Raw genomic sequence first — 19,101 nt, 5'->3', positions numbered from 1 at the left:
AATTAGTTATATAGGTATATGGTGCATCGTTTGCTGTATATAAACATTTGACCTGTAATAGGAGTATAGTAAATGAAGGATTGTATCAATATTTTAATGAAAATATATATTTTTATTTTTATATATGTATAAAAGGAGTTGAACGCAAAAAAAATTTTACACATACTCTGCAGTAAAATTCATTGTTTATTTTGTTAATATAAAAATTATAATACAATAAATACACTGCAACATAATTCAATATAATAATACAATATAAATTAAAATGTAATATTCATAAGTATTTAAAACTGCCGATATACATAACTTACTTTGAATAGTGATATAGCGATTTGGCGTCAGTAAGATAATTTGGACAGACTTCGATACTTTTAACCATGATCACTGTGTCATTTTCATGTTGTTCGAGATTTATATTTGAAATCCTCAATGTCGTTCCAAAGCATTGTTATACATTATGTCTATGCTAAACAAAGTTGGAGACAACACACAAATAAAAATTTCATTGGTCTCATTGTTATCTACCAGAACAAAGACTTTTGTTTATAATATACTTAAATAATATTATACAACCCTGAAAACTTTTATCATGTACTTTTTGATCATAGATCGTGTTGTATCATATCATACCTTTTCAGAATCTACAAAGCAGCTTTAAAATGGTTTTTGTACTTAATGATTTTTAAAACAATATTATTATTGGAAATAAACCAATATTTCTGCTCATTTTTTTTTATAAAAAATAAATTACCAATGTAGTGTTAAATAGTAGTTTAAAACGAATTAGGTACCAGTGAACAAAATAACCTAATGCAGTATTACAAAAAAAAATGAACCCAAGGTTATTGCCCATTAAAATGTCAAGTAAGTATCAATCATATCTAATTTATATTCTTAGCGACTAAATGATTACTGTACCTGTTGAAATACATACTTTGGATGTTGCTGCACATTGGTAATTCACTAGGCATTGTGGGAAATATCCCATGGTAGGCATCCACAATTTTCACGGTTTGACCAGACATATCTGGTTTAACCACAACCAAAGAAGTAAAATCGGTTACTAAGGAATGATTCATAGCTATTTCCATGCCAATTTTGGCAAGAGTAGTATCTCCTGTTGTGCGATATTGATCGGCTAATTGTTTTACTGTTAAATAAGCCCAAACGCGTTCCAATTTCGCCAAAGGAACACCTGTCTTTGCTTCATAGTCTATGGGTCCTTTTTTGCTTTTTGCTGAAATTTTTACTGGCGCAGTACTGATACCAGAACCTAGAAAACATAAACTATGTGAAATAGTAAGTACTGTTAATTTATACTTAAGCTATTATAGATGTTAACTTTATGAACTTAGGATCTACTAAAAATGTAAATAAAACATAACACTGGTTAAACTACGATAGGTTTTATTTTAAACATTACCTTTAGACCAGAGAAATTAGCAAATAAAAAGCCTTTTGGTGACACTCTTTGATACAGGTAGCTAAGAACTACTTTTAATAAATTTTTATGATATCTCGTATGTCGCTATACGTTCATTAATAATGAATTTACTGTGTGCCCTTTTGGTAGCCGCCTTGTTTGTTTTTTTATCTTAATATATTTGTTATATACTCCCCTTTCATTTGCTATGTGGCATGTTAGGATTCGATCTGTTGTTTATTTTGTATTCAGCCAGAGGTCTTCTTTAAGTAAATAAATCAAAATTTGTCTTATAGTAAATCTATTTGTATTCATACTGCCCTATGACATCTCGTATAAACTATACGTTCAATAATATTGACACTGTGTAATGCCCTTTTTGTGGTCGCCCTGTTTATTTTTTCTATCTTAATATTTTCGATATATCCTTCCCTTTTATTTAACACATCACACGCTCCAATCGTACCAATAACAAAGGAGATATGATGTAATGGTCTTCTGGCAATGCCGCAATGTGTGTTTTGCTCTCTCAATATATTCACTACTCTCCTTCAATTATATACCTATTCATATTTATATAGTTTTGATTTTCAAATAAAAAATTAATTTTTTGTAAAAGGACCCCGCAACTATCCTTACGAAATACCGGTCTAGGTTAAATTAAACAAAAGTTCAGTCAATAATAGGTCTTAATGCGTAGATTAAAAAGTCAATGGGACCTAGGTCTGAAAAACTATTATTCTGAAGCTACAGCCTTCTGAAGTTATTGGATTCAGGTGCTCAGTGTACGTCAAGCACACTTATTCACAATCAAGTGAACGAAAATTTTGATCTATGAAAGAACAGAGACATATTTTCTTGATGCATATTTGGACGCTGAATATAAATCAGTGCTCAAAAATAGATGCACTGTATTTTTGTCTTCAGAAAACCGCCAAAAACTCTTTGATAACCTAAAGAACAACGATAGAAAATGTGCTGCTAGAGAGTGATAAAAATGATCATATTTTCAAAAATGCTGCACACTTATCCAATACCAGCATAGCTACATTTTCACCTTATCTTCAGAAAACTACTAAAGCGCTTTCAGAGAAGTGAGGAACAATTACACCGACAAGTTCTGAGGGAGCGGCACAATACATCTCACGTTTTCACGCAGAATAAATAAGTGACCTTAACAGGGCAATAGCACCATTTAATAAAACAAAAAATGCTGAATCATGATTAAATAAGTATCACCCACCAATCCACTTAAAATGTGCTACAGCTAAAGCTGCTCAACAATTATTAAAAATATTATTAAATTCTTATGTGGTACAAGCTAGTGTTGAGACTGACAATCTAATTAGAAGAAATGGTCAATGGAGAAGGCTTCATAATAATGATTTTGCCTACTTTCTTATTTTTGATTTAGAATACCTAAAAGACCTTACGATTGGGATATATCAGATTAAACGTGCACCGTCTTACATGCTAGATAAAATAATTGAATAGAATAAGAGACAATGACGAATAGGGTAAGCAAACAAACCGAAACATTGCGAACGGCCACTATTGTTTTGGTTGGGGAGCTGGGTCGTAAGTAAGTGAATAAAGGAGGGAATGGGAAGGATAACTACAAAGAAAGAAATCAAGAAATGCTTACATAGATTTCCTGGACAACAAAACACAAGAAGGTCCCTAAACTATTTAAATTTGGACGGCGTTTAAGAAATCCTCTTGCTGAAAAACTTACGATAGAGCTATTTGTAACGATTTACAAAAAGCTCGAGACGTTGGGGACACCTATAGGAATTTAAAGTAGAAACCCTCAATTCAGAAGAGTGATATCATAGTTTAAACGCGGAATATCCTCAAATTTAAATGTACACAGCGGCCCTCGAAAACTGCCTGTTTTCTCGATTGCAATTTGCGTTTCCTCATAAGAAATTACAGAATATATAAAGTAGTATATTTATTTGTGCTTCTCTATAGTAGACTTGACCAGAAGTTGTCGTACAGTGTAGCCAATTCTTGTTCACAAGTAGTAATTATGGTCATACAAAACCTGTATTCTTCCACGCAGCGATTATTACCGTCATAAAAATACCAAAAAACATGATTTTTTCAATAGTAAAAATTAAGCACAAAATTGTAATAAAATAAATTTTATTTATATGTTCCGTTTCGTTACGTATTTAAATTTATAAAATAAAAATCGATATTTTAAAACATTATTTTTCAATCGATTGGCAATGTTGGAATTAGCGAGGGAACTCGGTTTTACAATTCGGATCCAGACATGCAGTAAAACTAGTTTTTATTATTTTTTCCCGAAGAAATGAACGAAGAAAACATTGGTGTTTCTATGGGTAAATAGTGCATGTGTTTTTGTGAGTATATTTTATGTGATAAGTTTGTAAACTTATTGTTGTCAATACTGTTTTATCAATACTGTATTGTAGTATTGATAAAACGTGTTATTGATAATAAGAGTGTTATAGTTTGTCGTTTTATAGTAAATATTTAGTTATATTCTTTGAAATTATCGTATATATAGTATGTATCCAGATTATTGAAATACAATGGACGAAAAACCGAGTTGTTCCAAGAGAAGACAGCAAAATTCTGATGTTGATTCCAAGAATGAAAAGCCGCAAAAGAGACGGAAAATGTTAACGTCCGAAGAGAAGGTAATGATACGAAACGTTTATGAAGGAATTGTCGGCAGAAAAACGGCATTAAACGTTAGCCAAGCGGTCGACATTTGTAGCAGTTTAACAAAAGTATCCGTTAGCTGTATTTATCGTGTACTTAAAAATACATCGGAAAATAAAAAGCAAGAAAAAGGTAAAACTAGAGGTAGGAAAAGCATTGTTTTGGATGACGAGACAAGGAATATTATACGTCGAAAAATTCATTCATTTTATTTTCGGAGTGAAATTCCAACACTGAAAAAAATTTCTCAAGAGCTCGAAAATGATGACTCTTTACCCAAGATATCTCGTAGGGTCTTAATCAGGACCATGCACGAAATGAACTTTCGATACGTAAAACGTCAATAAATGTATTTTAACCTTTAATTGTGGCTTATTCCCATTTAAATATTAATTAATTTAAAATGCCACAAGAAAAATAGCTTCAGAACAATATTAAGAAAAAGTATGCTATTAGAAAAAAATGAAATTATTCTGTGGAGAAGAAAATATTTAGAAGAAATACGAAAAATTCGCAGCACTGGATGCAAAATATATTATTTGGATGAAACCTGGATTAACCAAGGTTGGAAAAGGTCATACAGTTGGAAAAAATTGGCAAGATTTAAATGTCAAAAGTAAACGCGAAGCATTTATAGAAGGCTGATATACAGGATTAAAAGCTCCATCAGGAAAGGGACGGCGTTTAATCGTCACCCATATAGGAAGTAATACAGGGTTTCTTGATGATGGTTTTCTTCAATTTGAGTCGAAAAAAACAGGTGATTATTAAAGAAATTGAAAGGGAGGATTCAACAATGGCTTACAGAAAAGGGGATTGCATACGAAGAATCAATGCTCAAAATTTAGCTCCTTGACATTGCACGGTTAAGGAAAATTGAATATCTTAAATATGCTGTAGATGAAACTGCAAAAGATTATGGTGTCAAAGTTCTGCGTCTACCACCTTATCATTGCGAACTTAATCCCATTGAACTTATCTGGGAGCAAATGAAAGGAGAAGTAGCACGCAATAACAAAACTTTCAAATTAAACAAAATTAAGAAACTTTTGATTCAAGCAATCCTCCATGTAACTCCAGAGAAACGGGCTAAATGTATAGGCCACATAATTAAAGAAGAACATCGTATGTGGGAACTTGAAACTTTTATAAAAGTTTTACTAGAGCCAATTATAATTACACCAGGTGGTGAAGATAATGACAGCGATAGCAGCACTGCATCTTCAGGTTTAGACAGCGAATAATATTTTCTAATAGTTTAATAAGAACATCAGCATAAAAAAAACCAAAAACAAAAAAAAACGAGAAGAACATAGTAAATGTGTATAGTGTTTGCGTTTAAACACATCAAACATTATTTTTATTTTGTTTTTATAGAATTTTATTTTGTTTTATAGGATTTTATTTTGTTTTGTTTTATACTGTTTAAGTATAAAAAACGAGAAGAACATAGTAAATGTGTATAGTGTTTGTGTTTAAACACATCAAACATTATTTTTATTTTGTTTTTATAGAATTTTATTTTGTTTTATAGGATTTTATTTTGTTTTGTTTTATACTGTTTAAGTGTTTTGTTCATTTTATTTAATAAGACAATATGGCTCTTGGCGAACACCCATTTAAAAAAAGTATCGCGCCACAAGACATACCTCTGGGGTGGTGTGGAAACTGTCTTAAAATTTGTTTTAAAAAAATTTCATTGGGTAACTCTTTAAGGACGGGTCACGTCAAAAGACGTTTTAGCGTAACTTCCGCGACAGCCAGTTGGTATCAGTAAACTTTCTGCAAAATTAGTTCTTTTTAATAGCTTTTTGTTTGTGGCATTCTGTATTTTTAGGGGAATGTAGGGAATGAGCCACAAAATATTTATTCATATGTTTATTTATTGACGTTTCGATCTCTATATCCAGAGACCGTTTTCAATTATACAAATGATAGTACTATTTATTTTCTATGGCTTTTCGCTTGTCGTTCTGTATTTTTAGGGAGAAGGTTGGACATAAGCCACAATATATCTATTTACATGTTTAATACATTGACGTTTCGATCTCTATTCCGTTTTTAAAGATAGAAAAAAAAATAAACAATATAAGATTATAAAAATATATAATAACAATATACAAATAAAATAAATATAACTATCATTTACATCTTTGAAAGCGGTCTTTGGATATAGAGATCGAAACGTCAGTAAAAACTTGTAAATAAATATATTGTGGCCTATTTCGAACATTAATATTTGAAAAATAAAATATAATTAACGTTAAAATAAAAGTAAGTGTACGTCACTGGATTTCCAAACAGCTTTCCGCATTTCTGAGCCTTTAAACGATGACTCACTCTCTCAAATAGTGAAATTATACCATAAATTATTATTACAAATGAAAATTATCTAAATTTTTCAACGGAGCTTACATTGAGGTTAAATTTTAAACAAAACAATTCAAAATTAAGGTGGTTATGTACCAAATGTCATAAAATAATAAAAGAATAATACTGACTGTAATATGTCGAAATAAAATATTAAACTTGTTTTGAAATATTAATTAATTATTGTTAATTTTATTTAACAGACGACTGATATCACAATTGATAGACTTGTAAAACTAGTATGGGAAGAGATTCCCACAGGCAAAAGACCACTCGGACGTCCCAGAATGCGATGGAGAGATAACATCCAAGATGATGTCTATTTTTACTTGGAAAAATTTTAACAAAATACCCTATATCACTCTTGCTGGTATTTCCTTTAAGAAGTTTTTGGGATTGGAATTGGATCAAAAACACTGTCTCACACAAACCGTAAACAGTCTGGATGACCATGACAAAAAAGGACAAATCTTGGGAAGTCAGGACACTAATTCGGGCTTCGGATTATCCTGGATCACAACAAACTGCACTTTTCAAAACTCGGTCTCTCAAACGCTCATGCTTAAAACCAGGACCTTTCAAATTATTGTAACGCTGCTTTACAAAATTCCGTCATAGGATACAGCACAACAAATCGGTGATAAACTCAACAAAGACTGCCATTTAGCATTTTGTGCTCAAATTAACCTCTCCACAAAAAAAAATGCCGGCTTTAAAGAACTACACGTCGCAAGCTATTTCTTCCGAATCAAAATCTTAACCGTTACTTAAACTTCACACTGTAACTACTATATACTTTACATTACTGAATTCTCGATAACAAAAAACGAATAAAGAAAAACAATAACGAATATGTAAATCACTTTACACTATATTTCCATGACAAAAACGAATAATAAACAAACAATAACGAATTTGAACAAAAATCCGGACTCAAACAATAACTAACTGCTTCCGCGGCCCATCGTCGAGTAATTTCTTTCTCCCAAAACCGGTCTCTTGCCCGCATCAGCGAAAAGATTGCTGTTTATTTGATGCGCAATATCCAATAGGCGAGATCAACATCAAAAGAAATACCCATCTGTGATATATAAACAAATTTAAAATGTTTATATTTAAGTAACGCAAAAAGATTGAAAACATTTTTTGATGATTTAATACATACAAAAGGAAATATAAATGGTACAAAATTAATTACGTTTTTACATCTTAAATTACGAATACTGACTACGATCTACTCATACAATCATCCAAAAATATAAAGGCGACAGGTTTTGATACTATATTTCTATGTGAAATATACAAGCTTACAAATTATAGTAATGTTTTAGAGACTATAACTTGTGTACTCTTTCAATATGTTCGGCTTCAATATTCAGGTCGATATGTTGAATGTTCTTTTTACTGATCACCATAAATTTAGTTTTCTTTCTATTTATCTTCAGTCCAAATTGGTTGCCAGTTGTATTTACTCTATTTAGCATCATATGCAAATTTTCGATGTTATCGACCAGTATAACAGTATCATCTGCATATCGAAAATTACTTATTGGTACGCCATTAATCTTGATGCCCTCGTTGTACTCTTCCAGTGCCTCTAGAAATATTTGTTCCATGTACAGGTTGAAAAGCAGTGGCGAAAGAATACAGCCCTGTCTAACCCCTCTCGAAATGGTTACGTTTTCACTCACCATATGTTCATTCTTCATGTGGGCTGTTTGATTCCAATATAAATTTTTTATAATCTGGCTGTCCTTAGTTTCAAGTCCTGTAAGATGTAATAGTTCTATGAGTTTGTCATGTTTTATAGTATCGAATGCTTTCTCATAGTCGATAAAACAGGGGTAAACATCTTTCCGTTGATCCAGACATTTTTGAATCAAGACTTGTATTGCAAAGAGCGGCTCTCGAGTTCCAAAACCGCATCTAAAACCGAACTGTGTTTTACTTATGCTGTGTTCTAATTTTGCTCGTATTCTGGAATGGATAATACGCAAGAATACTTTAAGGGTGTGACTCATTAAACTTATAAGGCGATATTCACTACAGGTCTTAGAATTCGATATCTTGGGAAGGGGCACAAATGTATATTTCAAGCAGTCCTATGGAATTTGACCAGTATCGTATATCTTTGGATATGGTTTGGAATCTATGGATATGGTATGGTATCTTTGGTTTGGAATCACAAGCTCTTAATATTAATAGAAAAGTACGGCATGGATTCCTCTTATCGTTCCTGCTTTTCAACGTTTACCCCAAAAGAATTTTCAGAAATGCACTTTCTGAAAAACAAGAAGCAATATTAATTTGTGAACAGTGAAATCTTCAATAATTTGCGATATACGGACGACACAATATTCGTAGCATCTACTCAAGATGATCTGCAAACATTACTTGACAGTATCATTGAGAACTGTAAGGAAGCAGATCGGAAATAGACGTAGTATCCAGACAGACGGAAAACCAAAATAAACGTATTTAGAACAACAAAATCTAAAACCGTCTATTTATGTAGATAGTACCAAACTTGAGCAAGTTGATCTAATGGTTTACTTTGGATATCGGTTAAACTGTAACGCAGAGAGTCAAGGTGAAATTAGATCTAGAATTGAGTACATCACAGCTACTTTTAGAAGAATGTTTAAGGTATTATGTAACAGAGACCTAAAATTGACGTTGTGGATCCACCTCTCTCGCTTCTACGTGTTCTCGGTCTTACTTTATGGTATCGAGTCTTGGACTGTGAATAAAAGTGATCTAAATCGCCTTGAGACTTTCCAAATGGAGTGCTATAGAAGATTTTTTAAAGTTTCTTGCGCTGAGAAGATTCAAAATTCCAGAATACTAGAACGTCTCCACAATACTGTTGAGATTATAAAAATCATCAAAAAGAGAAAGCTCGAGTAGTTCGGACATGTATTGAGAGGTTCCAAATACAGATTGCTACAAAATGTTAAACAAGGGAAAATAGTAGTTAAACGCCGCACAGAGTGGTATTTTACATAAAAAGCTGGTCAAAACCAAAATTTTAAAAACTAACATTTCGAACTGATTCTTGTTCCTAAATCAGGGAGTTATATGTGACGTCATCTGGCAATATCCCCTCCCTTAATAACCTAACTAAACAAATTTAACAGTAGTTGTCACTTCCTAACACGTTTTAGCTGCGTTTAGTTTTGAGATTTTATTTTACTTTTTTGTACTATTTGTGATTTCTTTATTTTTATAATTAAAGTGATTTTGTAATAGCGGCAGTTATGAATATGCCAGAAAAAAATAAATACTCAATATTGAACCATTTTTTAAAACATTACCCTTTTTGAACTTCAATCAATAATCAAATTTTTTGTATAATTTTCAATATAAACGAATGCACTCTCTACTCCTGATACTGCATAAGATTTATTCCATATTAAAAATTAAACTGTCTACTTTCATAAACAGTTTTCAATTATATTATATTATATTATATTATATATTATATAATATAATTATGATTATGATTTGCCTTTGCAGACGATATCGATCTAATAGAAAACACACGATTAAAAATGGAGACTTTCGTAAGGTTCGAGAAGGAAGCAGAGAAGATGGGGCTCAAAATCAACAATAACAAGACGAAATATATGTATATGAGCCGCAATAACCAAAGCAGAGACAGAATCGGTCAGAACATCACCATCGATGACTTAAACTTTGAGCGCGTTAGAGAATTCAAGTATCTTGGAACAACAATAACTGAAGATAATAACGGATCACAAGAAATAAACAACAGGATCCAGGCCGGCAACAGATGTCTTTTTGCCCTCCAAAGCCTTATAAAATCAAAACAACTAACAAGACGTACGAAGATATAGGTCTATAAAACAATCATACGACCCGTTGTGATGTATGGAAGTGAAACGTGGACGATAACAAAGGCAAACGAAGAGAGACTATATGTTTGGGAAAGAAAAGTCCTAAGGAAGATCTTTAGCCCTGCGCTGGATGAAGCATCAGGACAATATAGGATAAGAACTAACAAAGAGCTCGAAGAACTTTACCCAGACGCCAACATCATAAAAGAAATAAAGTCCAGAAGACTTCAATGTGCTGAACACCTCAGAAGACATTCTGACGAACGAACAGTAAGACTGGTGTGGGAGGAAGTCCCAACTGGAAGGGGACCACGCGAACCTCCTCGTCTCCGGTGGCGAGATAATATAGCAGGAGACCTAAGCACTATGGGCGTGGAGAATTGGACGGAGGTTGCTCAAGACAGAAAACAGTGGAGGCATGTTGTCGAGTCGGCTAAAACCCACGAAGGGTTGTAACGCCACGGGTAAGTAAGTAAGTATGATATACAACTTAATTTAAGCAATACATGAACATTACATTACGAAAACATTCTTTTCATATTCAAATTTCATCTTAACAGTAAATTCAAACATATCATTTACTATATCACTCCTCAACAATACCTACATTTTATAGAACCATCTTCCTACATATGTCTTTTTCACTATTTCCTAGGTCCCAAATGTTTTATAACATACAGGACCTGTTGCTATAATCTTTACTTAAGAACAATCAAATATAGACACATGTATAGTTGGTTGCCTATTGATAGCCTACAAAATTTCATGTATCCCATTTTATCTAAATTAATTTATAAAACAAATTTTTCAATGTTTTTCAACATAAATATAGGACAAATTCACATTACAGACTACAACATTGATGGTTGATACTGTTATATTATTATAATTATAATTTATTCAATTTTAAATAATGCTGGCTTCTGTTATTTTAGACAACTACCGTAAGTTGCACTGACATGTCAATATTGTCATGTTTATTAGTTGTTATCAACAGGTCCTCGAAGACACTTTGTCTCAGGACCAAGTAACCAATGTAGAGCCATACGTTGCCATGTTACCAATTCCAACGATAACTTAGACATCTTAATTTTTAATACTACATAATGTAACATATTTGTAAATTTATATCATTTAAAGGGTTTTTACCCATATATTTTAGTGGCTCACAGCATGTGCAGCTTGTAAGTATTAACCACATTTTGCATAACCTTAGTCAACATTTTAAACCTTACGTTCCTTTTAATTAAAGTGGTTAATTACTTTTAGGTTACACTAATGATGGAATTTACATTCTGAAAACGTTCTGTATTTGTGTTATATCCCGTTTGGGTGTTTTATTTATACCTTTTACTAAAAAAAAAAATTTTGAAATAAAATTTTTTTTGTGATACATGGTATACAGCCAGCTACAGGAACTTAGTTTCCTAGTGGATTAAAATTTTATTCTTATTAGAGAGTACCTAATACAGAACTTCAAAAACAGAAAACTTTGGAAAATACTTATTTTTTCATTAGGCTAAACAATCTGAAATTTTAACATACTATCTCGTCATTACACATCATTCTCTATTTATAGAATTGCTGTATGCTGTAAACGTTATATTTGTGTTTTTTAATTTAATTTGAAAGTTTCCTTGTGTTTATTTGTTTATATAAATATAAAAATATATTATGAAGTTCATATAAATTAAAATGAAGTAAGCTAAACTATTATCATGTGAATGCGTGTATATAGTAGTGCATTTGTTTATTTCATTAAATTCTCGAAATATGAAATGAAGATGGCACTAACTACTAAAGAGTTAATAGCTTTGTTAGAAGAAGACTCAAATTGTGAAAATGCTGACTCACTTAATGTGGTTTATTTGCCGCCGAGATTAGATTAGAAAGTTTCTGATGTAAAAGACATTAACGGTAATATTATTTGTGAAGAATCAATAAAATCGGATATTGCAGGTACATATGAAATACAAGTGATTGGGAATTCTGACGATTCTGATTATGATATTCCTCTGAATAACAGATAAAACGTCCAAAGAAAAAACCAGGCAAAAATAGTAAATCCAAATTAGCCTCGAGTTGTAACAACAGATACTTCTTCGTGCTCAGTAATAATTCAAGATCAGTCTGATTGATATTTAGACAATATAAAAGCCAACCATGGAAGCTAGTCATATATTGAAGTTTTCTCACTCTTTTTTGATAAAAAAGTAATTTAAAGCATTCTATATTTTACAAATATTTATGCATCGTAGAATAACCGTCACGATTTTGAAATGAATAACAGATTTAAAAAAAAATTATTAGCATATGTATATTATTCGGTTCGCACTCTGTTTCAAGTTGATATGCATTGGTCAAAGGATGGGGATAAAGAAGTGCACATTATAAGAGAAAGCATGAGCCGACATAGATTTATATTTATAATTATTATAATAGTGAAGAAATCGCTACATCAGTGTCAAACTTAGTACATGGACGTCAATCTTAATTTGCTTTACCAGATGAAACCAGATTCGACAATATTGGCCACATTACAAAAAGAGACGATAGTCCAAGAATGTACGATGTGCAACAGTAATACTATTTTGTAAATGGTGTAGAATGCATCTACACCCCGAATGTTTCAAAAATGTTCACCTTAAAATTTAATTTACATTTAAGATACAATATATTCCTTTATTAAAAATTGTACTGTTTTCCTTGATAATGAGAAGAAAAATCTTTTTGGTTGTAAATTAGTCCAAGTTGTAAATCCAATCTAATTAATAAATTGTCAAATTTCTCTTTGTATATTGAGCGGCCGTTAATGGGTTAATACTATATAAAGAATAACGTTGCCTCAAATTTACTTTACTTGCCTCAAAACTATTTTATAGTTAATAATAAAGTCTATTTAATAAATATATTCCCAAGAAATAGAACACACTTTACGCCTATGCACATATAAAATTTGGAACGAATCAACTAAAATATCATATTTCTCTCATTCACATTCTTTCTAAGAACGTATATAATATATATATATATATATATATATATATATATATATATATATATATATAGACCAGCAAACTATTAATACATTTACCGATCTTTCAAACTATTCAATGAACTTGTCTCACTATACACTAGTGAATCGCACCAGTTTATATTGTTACGGGGGCAAATTTTATGAAACTTATCTTACTTTTTCACTTATTTACATGGGCGAAGCATACACAATAAAAATGACCCCGGTAAGAATTTACTGCTGACATTTTACATGGTTCTACCGTTTAGTTCAATTTGCAGATTAGTCGCCTTTAATTGAAAATTGTTCGACTATAGAAGGTTTAAGGTATTTCAGATTCCAAGTGCACGCCAAAAAACATGTGCTATTTTTTTCAAATATTTTTGTATAGTTGGATTCATAAATCAGCTTGTACTAATGAGAGTATTTTCGTTTGTATTTAATTTTGTGAAAACTTTGAAAATTGCTTATGAAAGTTCATAGTCTAATCTTTACTACGAAATAACTCGTATGCAGTATCGTTGAGTAGAGACTAACTAAAAACATTGGTTTATATTGAAAATTATTCAAAAAATTGGATTAATTTTGATTGAAGTTCTAGAAGAGTAATCTTTTAAAAAATGGTTCAATTTTAACTACTTACTTTCCTCTGGCATATTCATAATTGCCGTATTTACAAAAATCACTTGAATTATAAAAACAAAAAAATCACAAATCGTACAGAAAAGTGTAATAAAATCACAAAACGTGTTAGGAAGTGACAGCTGTCAAATTTGTTTGGTTGGGTTATTGGGGGAGGGGATATTGCCATATGACGGCACATATAACTACCTGCTTTGGGGACAGAAAAAACTTCATAGTTGAAGAACTTGCGAAATTGGTATAGTATTAATACAAGCATTCTATTAAGGGTGGCAGTGAATCAAATTAAGATAGCTATGACGGCAACCAATGTTCTAAAAGGACATGGTACATGAAGAAGACTACGTATAATTTACGATTATTACGAAGTGACTCCGATTGCTTTCTCTTTACCTTACTTTACCTTTTTATAACATAATTCTATTACAAATCGACTCATTACTAGGCAAAGTATATTTATAAAAGTGCTGAATCTACAAGGTTAAACTTGTGTAGCGAAAGTATTTTGAAACAACACACGCATGTTATCCGATACCTGTGCTCTAGTGTTCTATTGAAATACTATTTATTTTTTGCAATAGAATATGTTTAATACTTATAATATTTTTGGATCACTGTATTTATCTCAATATTTTTAAGATATGTCTTTTATACTACTTTAATACTACACCTACCTTTTCCAACAATCATCAATTCTGATCCTTTAAAATATATTGGGAAATTAACTTGTGTAACTTGAGTTGATGGTGGTAAATTATTGACAGTGACGCTGCTTAACAAAATAACTGAAATAGTTTTGTAGAAATTTTGAATATATGTCGATGAATCCAAATCGATAGAAATTTTGTGTTCTTCACCATTGTTAAGTCCACTTAATTTTTGTAGAAACGTTCGGTCTATTTCTGGTTCTTCTCCAAAAGACAGCGAATATATTGGAGTATTGTAATTAGCTTTATTTACGTTTGTAATCTGTAAAATATATAGAAAATATAATTTTATAACGTGAGTAGTGAATTTCCAAACGCACCAAAAAAGCAACAGGAAAGTGTAAAATGTTCAATCATTTTCCCATAATCACTAAGTATTTATAAAATATTAAAATCTGTACCGTAAACAAGTGGTGACACCATTTTTCATTGCCAAATCAGTAAAATAATAAAATTACTATAACGATTGTACATATTTATAAGAGTGTAATAATGTTATCGAAGTTACAGTGTCACTTCATCTTTTGTGTTATCGGCAAACACTACTTTTGGTGATTCATCTCCCAATATTTGGACAGTTTCATTCCTTCTAAAGCCTTTCAGAATATTTCCAGAAATTTGTGTTATCACTCTCATTACCTGTTTCCAATTGCTTTTGTGATGTGTTTCTGTCAGCCTTAGTTTCTTCTGCAAATATCATCATTTCTCTTATACTGGCTTTATACAGGGTGTTTTACAGTCAACTATGGTACACACTCAACTACTGGGATTTTTCTTTTAATTTTCAATAAAAACATGTTTTCACTGACTTAATTTTTCCTCATAATTATTTCGATTGTGTTATGATTATTTTTTATTGTATGTTAAATCGAAACTAAATAAACATATTAAAATAATATGGTTTCTCTCATTTTATCTTTTATATATTGGTCCCAGAAAAAATGCCGATGCTGTATCCCTTTAACTTTGCGGAAATAATTACAGTTAAGTAATAATTTACAAAGCATAATACATAATAAGCATTAGAGGTATATCAATAAGCCAACGATGGCATCGCTTTTAAGCAAAAAAAAACCTTTAACAATTGCGACCTCCTCTGTCACGAAGTTTACTATTAAATGAGGAACGTGTCAATGTGTGTAAACAGTAGACAAAAGGCTCACACATTTTGCACTACACTTTTATTTCTTAAACTATGTTATGATTTTATAAACTTACTAGTAACTTTGCTCGTCAATCCAATCCAATCGAATCCAATCAATTGTCATCTACAGTCAGTCATTCAATTTTTAAAATAATAAACTTTTTGTATAATCCAAGTAAATGTAAAATTTAATCTCGTGCACTTCTGACCCGAGATCATCATTTTTTACCATACCCTGTATATATATATATATATATATATATATATATATATATATATATTATTATGATTGTTTATTTTGACTTTAATCTTAGTTTATTGAGCCAATAAAAAATATAACTTATTTGTTATCAAAAATAAAATAAACTCCTTATATTACCTGTGTTCGATGGATTCAAAGATTTTCTAGTTGTCTTTTATCGGGATAGAGAAGAAAGATAAGAATAAAAAAATATTATATTACAAAAATTTACGTTTCTTTATTTTATATGAACGAATAAAACAATTATCAAATTCTGTCGTTATCTTATCAATCAGCATACAAGAAAATAAATCAAATTTTTATAATAATAAGATTTTAAATCTACATACATTTATATTAAGTGAAAACCAATTTTACTTAAATTTTTCTTTACTTGAAACAAGAAACAACAAAACTTTAAACTTTTGATTAGCCTAACAAAACCTCAGTTCTTAAATTTGAATGCTAATGACCATGATGTCAAACCGATACTTCACATATATAAAATTCAATTGTACAAAACACTTACAGCTTATTTTCTTATTGAGTTGTATGTTGGAACATACCCAGAAAAATCCAGTCTCCTCAACGATGTAATCTCTCCTTTTTGGCACCTAGGCTCCTTCCTAACGTCTCTGCAAACCTGCTGCACTAACCAAAAACACCTGATGCACTTCTCCAAAAACTCAACTACTTATTAATGACACAAGGACCTCCTTTTGTCAACTTGATGCCGTAAAACTACTTTCACAAATCTTCACAAAATGCCAACGGTAGATACAAGGACCTCTTTCAATCTTCTTGCTATCTCCTCTGCGAAACTATTCAATTCTTTCACAATGCCGGTATCCAACTCACGAACCACACCCTATCTTGAGACAAACGACTGTTTCCTTCGATGACCAAATTATAACTGACGTCTCCGGTTCTCATGATCGGCTCACAAATTCCCATTTAAAAACGACCGTCCAATCAAAAGCTCAAATTGTGTTTACCATGATTTTGGAAAAGCCTAATTTCGGTTTCAGAGAAAAACTAAATAGCTTACTTTAAAATTGGTTTTGTCAATACACAATTTATACATATTTCAAAAGATTAGAATATGGTCATTTAATACTCGATTATACAAACAATGAAAAGATAAAGGTAAATTACAGGTAAAATGTCTTCTAATTCTAAACAAAGGTTTTTTGATAATTTTGTTTGAAACGGAAAAAGGTCGTTTGCCAAACAAATTTCTATTCTTATCTACACTAAATCTTATCTTAAATTACTATATACAATTTGTTTATATTGATATCTTAAAATTTTATTTCGATGGATTTTTTTATTTATTTTTCTTTTGTTGGGAAAGAAGAAACATAGCAAATCCCCGCCTTTGCATATGATAAAAATTACTGAATTATGCAGGGATTTTTCTCTATGCAAAAACAATACCAGTATTTTATTCATAATATTTGTAAACATCGTTGATATTATAAATTCCCTTAATCTTGTCTGATTCTATGTTCTTCAACTCATAACTATTTATCCCATTCTCATTGTTTACTATGTACGGACCTTCAAAAACAGGCATTAACTTTCCGCACACGTTGCTAGGTATGTTGGACACGCGCAATGCTCTCACCATAACCTTCTCACCTTTTTTGAAAGTAACTGGTCTTCTTTTCCTATTTTGGTCTTGCCTCTGGATATATTTTTCGTTTGCTCTCCGCAATCTCCTCTGCACATTTTCCATTATCTGTGTGTATTCCTTTTGTTCTCTATCTTCCCATGGTCTTAGTGGCATTATACCCTTCATTATATATTCTGGGGTCTCTTTCGTTACGGTGCTCGGGATGGTATTTAGATACGTTTCTACTTCGGCGACTTTCCTATCCCATCGTCGATGTTGACCCTCTGTTGTAATCCGTAGAAACTTCGTCACTTCCTGTATAAAACGTTCCGAAGGATTACTCTGTGGATGTCTGATGCTAACAAAATTTGTCTCTATTCCCCGTTCTCGAAGTTGTGCCTTGAAACGATCATTTCTAAAATATGTTGCATTGTCTAGAAGAATCCTTCTTGGTGTTCCTACGGTGGCTATAAAATTGTCGATTTTTCTCATTATTTCTTCCCCTTTCGTGGTACGGCAACTGTATAATTTTACATATTTGGAAAACACATCTACCATGACTAAAACATGTTTATTCCTCTTCGTCGTCATAATTAGATCGCTTAACATATCTATTGCTACAATATCTAATATTTTCCGGGATATAATATTTTTTATAACGTTTTCATTTTTGAAATTTCTAATTTTATATTTTTGACAGATCTGGTACTTTTGTGTAATTTCTTTTGCGATGCGGTAATCTTGTCGGTAAATATAATTTTCTCGAAAAACCAGCCAGACTCTTCTGCTACCGATATGTCCATAGTCTTCGTGTAAATTTTTTACAATCTTCTCTGCCAATGTTTGTGTCACCAAATATAGTTCCCTTCCGTCTATTCTCTTGAAACATATGTCGTTTTCTATTTCCGCTCTTCTTTTTTCTCTTTCTTCCAATTCTCCTTGGTCTCTTCTTATTTCATTTAATGAGAATACACCTTCTTCTTGTGTCAAGATATTTAGTCCCACATGTAACGTAATTGCTTTCTTTTTTCCTGTGTCTTCATCCCGTGTTAGCGCGTCGGCTATGATATTGTCTTTTCCTTTGATATACCGGAATTCAAAATCGTACTCCTGTAGTAATAGAATGCCTCTATGTATCCGATTATTCACCAATCGGTTCTTCATGATGTGAACCAAAGCGACATGATCCGTCTCGATTGTGAATTTCGCTCCCAATAAATAATATCTTAATTTGTTTACACAAAATAGTACACTGGCAAATTCCAATTCTGTCACACTATATTTTCTTTCGTGATTTTTGGTCACCCGAGATATAAAACATATTGGCACTTCTTGGTCGTTTTGTATCTGTGACAAAACTCCTGCAAACTTTTGTATTGACGCATCAGT

General features: G+C 31.5%; 1 protein-coding gene across 2 annotated transcripts in view; it reads right to left on the bottom strand.

Annotated features, from left to right (window-relative positions):
• Positions 1–19,101, bottom strand: part of LOC140445260 (uncharacterized) — a 92,114-nt gene that overhangs the window by 32,591 nt on the left and 40,422 nt on the right. For both annotated transcript variants that reach the window (XM_072537178.1, XM_072537179.1), the window contains 2 exons: positions 14,680–14,974; positions 935–1,273 (listed from right to left, as the gene is read on the bottom strand). In XM_072537178.1, the coding sequence (XP_072393279.1) occupies positions 935–1,273; positions 14,680–14,974 (634 nt within the window). The remainder of the gene's footprint in view (positions 1–934; positions 1,274–14,679; positions 14,975–19,101) is intronic.

The sequence above is a fragment of the Diabrotica undecimpunctata genome, chromosome 7, assembly GCF_040954645.1.
Source record: "Diabrotica undecimpunctata isolate CICGRU chromosome 7, icDiaUnde3, whole genome shotgun sequence".
Classification (NCBI taxonomy): domain Eukaryota; kingdom Metazoa; phylum Arthropoda; class Insecta; order Coleoptera; family Chrysomelidae; genus Diabrotica; species Diabrotica undecimpunctata.
Note: the sequence above shows the minus strand (reverse complement) of the source record. Positions and strands in the feature narration are given on the sequence as shown.